This window comes from Calidris pugnax, unplaced genomic scaffold (assembly GCF_001431845.1).
Source record: "Calidris pugnax isolate Ruff unplaced genomic scaffold, ASM143184v1 scaffold24, whole genome shotgun sequence".
Classification (NCBI taxonomy): Eukaryota; Metazoa; Chordata; class Aves; order Charadriiformes; family Scolopacidae; genus Calidris; species Calidris pugnax.
Genome location: NW_015090922.1, coordinates 22,101,376 through 22,114,027, shown reverse-complemented (window position 1 = coordinate 22,114,027; position 12,652 = coordinate 22,101,376). Strand labels below are relative to the sequence as shown.

At 36.6% G+C, this 12,652-nt stretch overlaps 1 protein-coding gene across 2 annotated transcripts in view; it reads right to left on the bottom strand.

The window, feature by feature from the left end:
- PLD5 (phospholipase D family member 5) overlaps window positions 1–12,652 on the bottom strand; it is a 166,804-nt gene that overhangs the window by 59,894 nt on the left and 94,258 nt on the right. For both annotated transcript variants that reach the window (XM_014951197.1, XM_014951198.1), the window contains exon 3: window positions 4,039–4,207. In XM_014951197.1, the coding sequence (XP_014806683.1) occupies window positions 4,039–4,207 (169 nt within the window). The remainder of the gene's footprint in view (window positions 1–4,038; window positions 4,208–12,652) is intronic.

The window sequence follows — 12,652 nt, the reverse complement described above, 5'->3', positions numbered from 1 at the left end:
GCAAAATAGGATGTAAAAAGTATATATCACTTGAATAAACTGACATTCTCATGGTAACTTTAAACTACCATACACCTGAAACATCAATCCCAACTGTACCTGCCACAACTATCTGGTGAATTTAAAAAAAGCCAGCATTATCAGCACCAAAAGGCCCTGAAATTTCCCCCAAAAGCAATTTCTTAGCAGTCACTAGGGCAGACTGATTCTAGCCTGGCTGATTTCCTTTGCCTGCTGTTGTCTTTATCAGCATATATATTTTATTATTCCTCATTAAAAATAAAATAGGGGAGGTATGAACACAAAAATTCTGTATTTACTGCAGTACTCTAAAATGGAAATAGCATGCTCTTCAGTAACTTAGATTCCTGCAGTCAGACAACTCTTATCTTCTTTCCACAGAAATAAAACTGGTTACTTCCAGAATTTTCTTCTAGTTTTTTTCTGTATAATTTTAATAATATTTTTTAAAGTTGTCCCATGATCAAGCCTTTGTGTGTATCTATAAAACATTACTAAAAATTGTATCATGCTGGCAGAAACCAATAGAGTAAACAAATTAAGAAACCTTAAATTTAATTTCTGCCATTTAATGCAGAACCAAGAAACTCAAGTGCTCTCCTCAAATTCTTCTAGCAAAATAACAAATGAAAAGGGAGTAATGTCAATTTTTGGAATTTCAGTCAGTGTTAAAAATTACTTTCACTTTCAAAACTTTTTTTTTTTTATTTCTTCTCTATGCCTTAGTCTGTACTACCTGCATCGGGGAAATGCCATCACCTGAAGAGGTGTTTGTGTAAAGATGTGCTTGATTATGATGATTTCTGTGTCATAACTGAGGCAATACAAATAAACCATGATGGCATTAATTCTTATTTGTTAAGCTTAAAATGAAATTTGAGAGGAAAGACTTGCTGGAACCATGAAAGGTTACTTTAAATTAGAGTTTCTAAACATGAGATGAGCCAGAAGAAATGAATTGTGAAAATAATGAAATTGGCATGATTTTATGTTCACTCCTCCCTTTACTGCAGATGAATTAAAAGCTATCTTCAAAAATTCTGTTTCCATTGTCCTCTGATAGCTCTAAACATCGGATTGCCACAGGAGAAGTCACAGATTAACATTCCGCAAAAGCCTCAAAGCCTCCGTATGACAACTACCCTGCGATCTTGAAAATGCACACAGATGACATCACTAAGTTGCCAAAACACATGGTTTTCTTTTGGATGAGCAAAACAGGTGTAGAAAGCCTACTCAGTATTTTGCCAAACAACTATTTGTTTACTTGACCACCTAAACTGTGGGAGTACATGCAACATTGTAGCATCATGTGTTTGCATTTGAAGACTCCAATTTAACAAGACTCATGAACTCCGGCAGCTGAGCAAAGCACTGGTGACCACAACAGCTCAGGCAGGAATGACTGTTTATTTAGCTTTATAACAACAAAACATGGACAAGCAGCTGCCAAGGACACTAGGTAACATACCCCAAAACAAAAGAAAGAAAAATACAGAAGGAAAATCTGCAGTTTTATATATGCATATGCACGTATCTCTATATATGTCCAATATACATTTGGACAAAATGGATAAAATTGATAGGTATATTGGGTATATATATGTATGGGTATATATAAAATTGCAGAATTTCCTGCTGTATTTTTCTTCAATATGTATAATGGACACGTGTGTCTATATATTTGTATGCATGTGTGTATGTAACTATACAAACACATATACAAAGAACATAGCTAAACCTTGTAACTAATTAAGAAAAAGCAGTCTAGCCTACTCAGGTTTTCTCCTTCAAAAATCCATGTCTGTTGAAGTGCTCTTGTAGAGAACCTTGCTTTGCAATATGCCTTGAATATTCATAAAATGGAAATTGCTAGTTATAGAGCAGGATGTGGGTCCATATGGAAAATGGTTATGTCCTTATTTTATGATATAACAAGACTAATTCAAGGAACAACTAGAACTTACTCACTAAGCACCAATCTACCTGGAAGTTTTACATCTCACCCCCTTACCTTTCATAAATATTTCTGCTATTTTGGGGCATATATCCCAGAACTCAAATTGTAAAGACTTGAGGACATTCGACTTGTACTTCAGAAAACTACTGGATTACAACTGTTGAAGCTCTTGTGAAATTTCACTTTCATTTTACAAGTGGAGAAAGCAGATGTAAGGATACAAGTTTTCTCCCCTCCCTTTCACACACTAAGCTTTGTGTACATTGTCTGCGCCAGCGATTTGCTAAGAAACACTGACTCTTGGCAATTTCTTTAGCAATTAGACTGGCCAATAACATTATAGTGTTTTAGGATGAATAGACAAGCTTGACAGAAAGATTGATCAGCTGTTCAGCCCACACTGCTATACAAATGAGGAAATGACTGGAATATTAATTGCCTTTAAACAGAAGTAATTACTCACTTTTGTAAGACTACTAGCAGGCAGAAATAGATTACTAGAATAGAACATTATGAGAAACATTTCATTTTTCTGGCTTTAACAGTGCATTTGAGGATGAAAGAGCAAATCCAGATCTTCCATGTCTCTTCCTTTCCCCGCTCTGAAATTTGGCAATATCTCACAGTTTTTACTTTGCATGAGAATGGATTTGATGCTTAACTACTGAAATCCCAATTTTCAGTTTGCTATTTTTGTCCTCTGCTTGGGATTTGTTAGGCTCTGCTGGTTTTGAAGCAAATGACATGTTGAATTTTTTTCAGACAAAACATTTTTAAAAGATTCATTCACATACCAACTCATGCACAACCTAAAAAACATCTAGGGCACTATCTCTTTGAATTCATCTGCTTTAATGACAGTAACATGGGTTTGAAGTTTCTTAGGCAATAAATTTAAATAAAGCTTAGCTGCATAATTACATTGTGAAAAATCTCAATATTTTGATACTCAAATTTATTCATAAACTATTTTCCAATATTTATAAGCATTCTAATAGGAAGATCTTGCATTACATTTTCCATTTGGCTGCTCAACCTCAGACTTTCACTCTTAAATGGACACATAGTAGATTTATTCTGAAGAGCAGTTAATGTATGCCTTTCAACTAGGCTACAGCTTCTTTCAAAAGAATCCAGTTCATCACTTGAAAACACAGGCTATTTGCAGTATGATCTTTAGTTGCTCAGAATACCCATCTCTGCCTTATCACCTACTGAAAGGCGTTTTTTTACTGCACAGTGTCAACAGAACTTGAGAGGAAAGCGAAGAGTTCATGACATAGTATAACCAAGTTGATTCCTTACAGTTACTTGGCTGTATTTTAACCCCATTTCATGTCAGCTGAGCTGACTCTTTCAGCAAAGAATCCATTTGGTGGAAAAGAGGAGATACTCTCAGCCTATCAATTCTTTGACATCTTAGTTTCACACGTGATACTAAGTGGAAACCTGCCCTTACCATATTTCTAAGAGGATTCCTCTCAAGAATAAAGTACTTGTTGGCACAGCAACATTGTAATGCATGTCTGCCTCATTCACCATGATTTATGATTTTTCCTATTGCTCTTAATTGCAGAAGTCTCAAATACTGGTGCTTTCCAAGATTCCTTTTGAAAAGGTATAAGAAATCGTCTCATACAATGTTCTTTATGAGTGTAATTCTATCCATCTATTTGGCTGTAGAATTAATCCACGTGCCTGCTCTTTTCCTCATCAGTTGCACTAAATTGCAAATATCCATAAATCTATACACTTATTTTCTAATTATGCATGTGTTAATATAGATACAATTTTGCAGGTTTCTTAAGATTACACAATGACATTCTTCCCTAAGATGGAAGCGATATGAATATGTGTTGGATATGTTATCTAGTCCGACTGTGCCACCGCTTTCAGAAACTATTGTATTGGCAAGGAAAATCACCATATGAAAATGTTTTTTCAGACTATCCAAACAAATAGACCTGCCACAGGGAAGGACTGTATATAATAAAATAGTACTGAAACAACAAGAACAGGTTGTTAAAGTCCCACTCTTTTCTTAGACTAGAACATACCTGGCATGCTGATGGATGACTGTGATTGAGGTCCCACTGGGAAGATACTATGTCAACAGACTTTTCAGCCATATTAAGCAAATTCATCCAGCCTTGGAAAAGAGACAAATGGGATGGTGCACTGTCTGAATAGTTGATCCCTTCAGGAATATTTTCCACAAGAGCAACCCTGAGAATAGATAAGGAAAAAATAACCACTTAACAAAAGCATTTTCTTTATTAAAAAGTTCCAAATTGTAAAGAATGTCAAGTTTTGGACCTGTGGTTCAACATCTGCTCCCAGAGGCTCTCAGCGGTGTGCCACACTGCAACTCTCTCTGAAGTTGCTGACAGTCATGCTCCACACTTCCCGAAACAATAAAGTGCGGAAATGACCTACTGTTAATGCAGCAAAGCCAATTAAGCTTTTGAAGCTCTGCAAAATTAGCTTAAACGTGAAAAGGCTTACTTTTTATAAACACAGTCAGTGGGAATCCATCCTTAAGGTGAGGATGGGAAGAATGAAATAATCTCTTCTTGCTTTGCCACTCTCATCTTTGCATTTAATTTCTTCTCTCTAAGCAACGTGGCAAGACATATACTCCCTGGCATTCTCTTAGCTCTGCTTTTACAGCTGACATTTTATTACATTGCAGTCTCTGTATAAGACCTCTCCCTTTTCAACAGCTCTAAGCTACCTAATTTTTCTGCTTTTGTTTAACTAGCATCCAGTGGTTAAGAAAAGAATTATGCCCTTTTAATTTCCTGTTCTTTTTGGAAGGCTCCTTGATCTTATTGTCTATATTATTCAAAACACTTGCAAATTGTATAACATATATTCACATGGGCCCAAGAAGCTAAGCAAACATTATAGTATACTGACAGCTCAAAATATGCTCCTCTGCTTCATGGAAATGATGTGTTGGATTCAGCATACTGCCTCACTGCTAGATTTCCTTAAATTGCAGCAGGTAAAGCTCCTCTCTGCACTCAATAAAGGAATCTTAAAAATAAAGGCAAGTCAAACATGTTTCCTAATTCTGTCTTTAGGTAAACAGATGAAATTTTCAACTTACCCAAATGGCACTTCTAATAAGTGCCCCCAACTTCTGCCACTTTTACTGTGAATCATACAAACCAGATTTAGGACAGCTGTAATAGGTATTTAGAGAATACTCAAATTGCTGCCTCACTGGAAAGCATTTACTTCATTTCTATTCTTCCTATCTTTGTCTTTGGCAAGTAAAACCTGCCAAAAAGGTAACTCTGTCACAGAGTCATGAAGGGCTGAGATGATCTGGAAATCATGTAGATCCCTTGTCAAGCAGGGTCAAAGCAGGTCGATCAGGACGTTGTTCATGCAGGTTTTGAATATCTCCAATATCTCCAAGTTCAAGAAGCTTCACATATTATATTGGAGATTAGGGCCCTGATCCAGCCCAACACATACATGCTTGTTTATGAGGTAATTATTTTGGTCTGAGCTACGGTAAAATGTTATATCTATGTATTATAAATGCAGATTCCAGAAGTTGCTAGAAGCTCTATCTTAAAGTATAATGCAGGAAGAGCTGTGGATGGGGGTCATTGCTCTATAGATACATTTGGGTACAGATACCATCAAGCTATGCAAAAAAGCTGGGCTCTTCCTCCTGTTCCACAGGTTAAAATCATTTACTTATTCAAATAAAGTAGCAAGGCAAATTTGCTGGACAAAATGAAACTCATTTCCCTCTTAAAAGGGCCCTTGTCAGAGGGAAGGTGCCTCGTGGTAAGGAAGCTTGTCCTCACTGTTGGGCTGAACTTGCTCTTCACCTTTCAATCCGCACACCATTCAACAGGCTACAGCACTAGCTCTAAACAAGGAATGTGACTACACAGGTCCTGCCATTTTATAATTTGGGTTTGATTATGAAACAGAAGCCAAATGCAATCCAGTTAGCAAAACTGCTATACAAACAGATATTATCTGTTAATATATTTCCTAGTCTTTTGTTTAACCAAATAGTAAGTACTTTGTGTTCTGCCGCAAAGACATTTCATCTAGCTAGGGCACTAGTTAAAAGTGTTGTTTTCAGAGTTTAGATTTCCCTTTAATAATGAACTGATTCTGCCAACACACCCTGCATATATTTCCCTACCCACTCAAAAACTCAGCACCAAGCTCAGAAGTTAAAAAAGTCAATCACCAAGTTTCTGAACTAAGTGATTTTGCCTTCATAATCTTCCCTTTTGCTTTGGCACAACAGCAAAGTTCCAGTGCTTAGTCAAACCTTCTGTGCAAAAGTTTGAGTTTGCAAGCCCCAATTTCTATCGGTAAAAGCTAAATTTAGCTCTCATTTTTGTTCCAACATGACCCACAAAGAGGTTTTTAAAATAAGGTATAACAAAAACTTCCAGGAGAGAAGGTCATTCACAGACCTTAAGAAAGATCAGACATGGTGACAATTTATTCTGCAGAAATGATATATTAACAAAGCAAACCAGAACAAATGTAGCATGGTGATTAAAACCTCAATGCTCAAATGCTCAAAATGATTACCAGATAACCTTACACCTGTTGGATGAAATGTCCTTCCCTTCCCTGATTTCCTGGTGCTCGAAGTATTTCATCTGGTTAATGCCAACACAGGCTACCCTCTTCAGTTACACAGTTAAATATCCTCAAACCTACCTCACACAGACCGAGAAAACCAAAAGTAATGTTATATGATTTCTATAAAGTTACAGAGAGAGAAAAGGGTCAGAGCTGAGATTCAAGCTCCTCGAAGCTATCAGAAATGTGGTAAGCAGTATAATGGTATTCTACCAAATAACAGACCTTGACCTCAATAATAAGACTCTTCTGACCTCAGCTACATGACTTGCATTTAGCGATTGCAAGTGAATTCTGTCCCATGCTAAGGATTCTTCTTCATCTTTGACAGTTTTTTGGTCAGAAAATGACAAGGTTTGTTTCTGACCTCACACCATTTTTTTCCCTCTGAGGGAAACAGAGATACTCTTAGTTTAGCATCTGGGTTAATTAGAGAAGAAAAAGGGCTAGGGCAGTGAAAATAGGCAGAAGCTAGATGTCTGTATCTTGAATAAACTTGGGGTTATTGGCAAAAATGTATAGCTTTGTCTGTTGAAAAGTTTAGCTGTAATGATTACACAAGTATAAAATGAAAGTTCTTTTGATAGTTCAAACTTCACACCATATTAAAATAATAAACTGTAGTACATTACTCACTCCAGTTTGTCTCAATCTGGAGTAATACACTAAATAAAATCCAGGTCATATGCACTTGAGTGTCTCTACAACATATGCATTTACACACCATTAAAGGGCAGAAATGTGACAAGAAAACACTGCAATGATTTGTATGAGACAATCAAGACATGAAAGATGAGTAAAGGCTATCTTTGTCATAAGGCTGCTGTATTTCAAACACAGGAGAGAAAAAAAGAATAAAGAGAAGAGTGGACTGGGAAAGGTGCATGACTCCTGTTCCTACACCAGGGCCCTAGTTGAAGATACTCTCTTGTGACCCCTCTCTCTTTCTTAATCCAGAAGCCCTGGAACCATTAATCCCTGCCCTGAAGGACCACAGCTCCTCACTGAGTTCCAGCTCCTCCTTTGTCCTATTAAGACCTTAGAGTCTTAATATCCATTCAAAACCTAACATCTTTCTCAGACCAGTGCTTCCAGTTGAGGCTTTCACCACAACACCTTCAAGCCCTTCACTTCTAGATCATGTCACTTCTACCACTCTTCTTCCTCAAATCTACTCACTAGCTGTCATGCTGGTTAAGACCATCTTCTCTTTAGCTCCCCAACAGAACCACAGCTCCAGCTCTTGTTTCTGAAAGGGATTAAGAAATATGCTTCTAGACAGGGTATAATTTCTATTTCAAAAACATGCAGAACAAACTCTCTTCTCTGGGTTCAGAGAAGTGTCCTAAAAAAAGAGAATGTACAGCACACCTTAGCAGTATATTTGGATATTCCCCTTGCAGTCAATGGTAAGGATTTGAGAGATCAAGTGCTACAATTTTATTTGAGATCAGACTCGAGAGCATAAAGGCATGCAGCGTATTTGGATAATGACATGGTATATCCAGTAAAGGAAAAGGTAAACCGCAATATTTAGTTTGTAATTAATTGCATCCAATTCTTTCAGTATGAGAAGCTATCAAATCTGCTAGCTACCATATACCTATGCTGTTGATTTCAATTTTAAATAAAATATTTGACCCATTAAAGTAAATTCATGACAGAACACAATGGTTAAAAGTGAAATGGAGAGCAGATGAAACTGAATTTAAAATGGACTGTGAACTCAAACTAAGTACACAAAAGCAGCTAGATTATTAGCATCTAATTGAAAATATCACAAATATCACAAAATATCACAAATATCACACAATAGCTCTGTAACAATCCTCTAACACTGACAATCTCAGCTAGTGAGGTATGTGCATATGCATTTGTATACGTGCATGCACCCGAGTGCACACTACAAAAGCTCTTTGCTGACATTTGCAATTCTGCTTTTTGAATTTTGGTCATGAAGAATTTGATCTCCAGGAACAAAATCTTGGGATGCTGAAAGACTATGCTGTGAATTAGGTCTGCAGTGAATACAGGTAAATTCAGATTTATGGTATTATTTTTCTCTAGATATGCAGCCTTGGGCTCCAGGTACAGAGCTTTATCTGAGCATTTCTGACTATGTGACAGAGCAGCTAGCGTGATGTTTAAACTGAAAAGCTGCTTCCAGCGCCTCCCTGACAAAAATGTATTTTCAACATGATTCCACACACTCAGTGATACGCACTCCACACACTACAATGAGCATATTAACACTGATTATTTTAAGAAATAATGCTGGATTTTTAGAGACACATTGCACCAGTCTCTGTTGAAGGAAGATTATTCATGTCTTGATTGTCTTTGTATTCAGAATCTGGTAACCAGTCACAAGATACGAGGGCAAAAATGTAAAAACCTATTGCAAATCATGCAGATATTTTGTTAAGTAGCATATAGCTAGAGCTGGTTGAACTGAACTGCACCTACTACAAACTGTTGGACAGATCTCCTAACCAGTGGCCCAAATTCTGTGAACACCATCTGTGACTGGACTCAGAAGACACAGGCCCCTTCAGCCAAGTGGGTGGCCTGATCCTATTTACATGCAGCTGCAGGAGGTGGCTGTGGCACAAGAGTGGGAATAAACAGCCCTGCACACTGCAAGTGTTCACTGACTCCAGCCTTAAGCACTTCAGCTAATGCCTAAATTTAGAAGTTACCTTTCAGCTTTTCCCTTCTGTGGCTGCCCCTTCTTTACCCTTTGTTTTCCTTCACTTTTTCTTATCAGTCCACAGAAGCTGTGGAAGCATGCTAACTACATACCAACACACATTTTAAATCCTCACCACTTAGGCCTTTTTATATTTTCCATAATCAACTTGGAGATCACTTTGTTATTGCTATTCCCACATGACTGCTTTTGTGCTCACTCATCACGATGTCTACAAGCCAAATATAGTGTGTAAATACACACAATGCATCCATCAAGCTTGGCAGATTTTACGCGCCAGATTCTTGGTTGGTAGAATAAAAAGAAATATAAGAATTTCAATCAGCAGTTACGTCAGTGGAAAAATTTTGCTTTTTACTAATTGAAGATTAGCCTCTATTCTCTAGGCCTATAGAATAAATAATTAGAAGCACTCCAGGAATGCTGCTTCTCTCTGGACTGTCTCATGGACTGTTATGCAAGAAAAAGATTATTCCCTCCCTCTCATACCATCATCTTCAGAAAGAACATACCAACAATAAAATCCTAGTTTCAACTTCCCTCAAGTGACAAACACCACAATATTTGTGTTGTAACATAACCATATACAGAGTTTCAAAAGAAGGACCCACTATACAAAAACACAAGTCATCTAAGGTTTAAACCCGTGAATGATATCTAATTAAATGTATTTTAGGTGAAAGAATGAAATTTACACAGTTGTATTTCAGATGCAACTTCCAGTTCTCAAAGGCAAAACTGCATCCAAAAGAAGGAAAGAACTGACCAGATGTTTTACAAAGTCACTTCAACCTACTGGGGACAGTATTTGCCTTGTGCCAAACCAAGACTGAACCTTAGTCAGAAATTCAGTCTAGCCTATCATGACCATTTAAATACTGAAACTAAGATAGCAGTCATATACAGTATCAAATGAAAAAGGAGCACAGACATGGGGAGGAAAGAAAAACACAGGAACGAATAAACAGCAAACATTAAAGATCTTCATTTGTTTGTACTGACATGAGTGACATTTGCTTCAGTTCAAAAAAACATATAAATATGAGCCTTTAAGTAGCCTTATTGATTTTCTTAGGACTTCTCATATGCTAGATGCAGACTTAGGCGTTTTCTTGAATTATACAGGTCAGCCCCACTCAATACTGATCTTTTTCCCTCCACTATTACATATCCAGGCTCATACCAAAATAATCCTTATCAACAGACCCTTGCTCCATAAATAGGATGCTAAAATGAAGGCTGGTTCTATTGTATAAAACTACTTAGCATCATTAACATTCAATAACAAATCCCTCATAAAGGAAAAAAAAAAATAGAATGCAATGGAAGGGGACATACAAAATACGTTTAAAGACCCTTCTGGATAAAAAACACGTGGTTTTGCTTCAGGCTTCTAGCTCTGTTATGTTAAGCCTGAACCACAACATTATCACGTGTTGAAAAATACCTAGATAACTTAGGTATTTTCAAATTATTTCAAAAGCAAATTAATATAACTGATTATTAAACTCCAGTCACAAGTAGAGCAAAATAAAGCTGAGAACTAACAATCACTAACAGGTACCATAAGCTGAGACCTTGAAATCTCTCTCTACCAGGTAGAATTAACATCATAAGAATATAATGGACCAAACAAATCTTTAATTTACTGAATTGACTTTAATTGACTGTTAATTTACTGAGTAGATAGGATGTGGAGTTTGGTCCTCTAGACTTCAATCTGGCATTTCTCAGCAATTCAGCACAGAAGATACTTCACGGGTCCTGAACTTACAAACCTAATTCTTCCAGAATTAAATGTAAACAATGAGTGTAAACAAAAGGAAAACATTTCACTGTAACCTTCTGCTTCATAGTCCTATGATAAAGCCCAGTATAGTAACAATTCCTAATTGCTCAGAAAATTTCTCCTCTTTCTTATACCTTCTGCATCCAATTATATCCATACAGACCAAATAGATAAAAACCTAGTATGTCAGAACAGATAAATGTTTTACGGAATAATTGTTGGAATAATTTTAAACATCTCATGCTTTCTGATTGGGACAAGAAGTTTATCAACACCAGCTAAGGAAAAACACAGTATCAAGCTGAGCAGCCAAGCCATCAAGCCAGAAATGAGCATGCTTACATTTAATAAAGGCAAGCGTAAAAACATAATAAAACTAAAATTTATATGATAGAAGTTTTATGCTACTCATAATTTCAATTTTATATACGAATTTGGCCCATGAAGAGGAAAGAACCCAACTTAATAGCAGAAATTAACAGTAGATTAACCACTGACTTAATTAAGACTGGTTTGAACAGAAAACCAATACACTATCCCAATGAAAATCCTGTGCTTTCTTGTCCCAGCTTTCCCAGCTTCATCCATGACAGTTAATGCCTTACCCCATAAGGAAAGTATTTGCTAAAGGGAAGGGCTGCAACGGTGACACCTACATTTGAGTTTCCAAGAGACAGAACAAAGATCCATTTTAGGAAACATTCAAGTGTCTTATTTAATCATTTCACTTCAGGTGAAAACTTGCAAGAATCTAAAACCAACCAGTGTCAGCAGCTCTTGAAGTCCCCCTAAGTTGTCTAAATGGTAATTAGAACTGAAGCATACCATAAGTTTCATACTAACTTAAAAGTTCACCACTCAGATAAATAAATTTACTATTCAATATAATGCAAAAATGTACCTGGATTGTTTGGTAAGGCCACTAGAGGTGTGAACCAAATTGCCACAGCAGTCATCTGATTCATCCCACATTCTGATGACAGCTGACATTTCAAAATTCATAATCAATAGAAAAGGCATCATACTAATTTCTAGATTCTTGCATTTTTTGCTTGCTGTGAGAACTTAGATTTGCACCCCTTTTTAATGGGATAATTCCTATATTTTGAGCAGAAACAAATTTCTTAAGGTTCACGTAAATCTTATTTCACTGAACAATCACTTGTTTGAAATACTCAAAACTCGTTCTCGAAACACTGCAGCATCTTCATATCACAGAAAGCAACAATATCTCTAGACACTAATAATCACTTATTTAAGAGTACACTGTAACTGAATTTCACATATAAGAAGGCACAAGAGGACAGACATCCAACATTGCAGTGTTCTGCTCATGGCTTTATGCACAACAGATATAAGCCTTGGGGATATATGTGAAATCTATTTAATGGACATAGACTAAGAATGGAAACTGCCATCTGTTCCTCTTAGATATTTGGGCTTTCTTAAAGACACTTTCATTAGGCTACTTTTAGGGTATGATGAGCTATGACATGAAGCTCTAAAATTTGGCTGTGACAGACCTCTGTCCTCATCATAT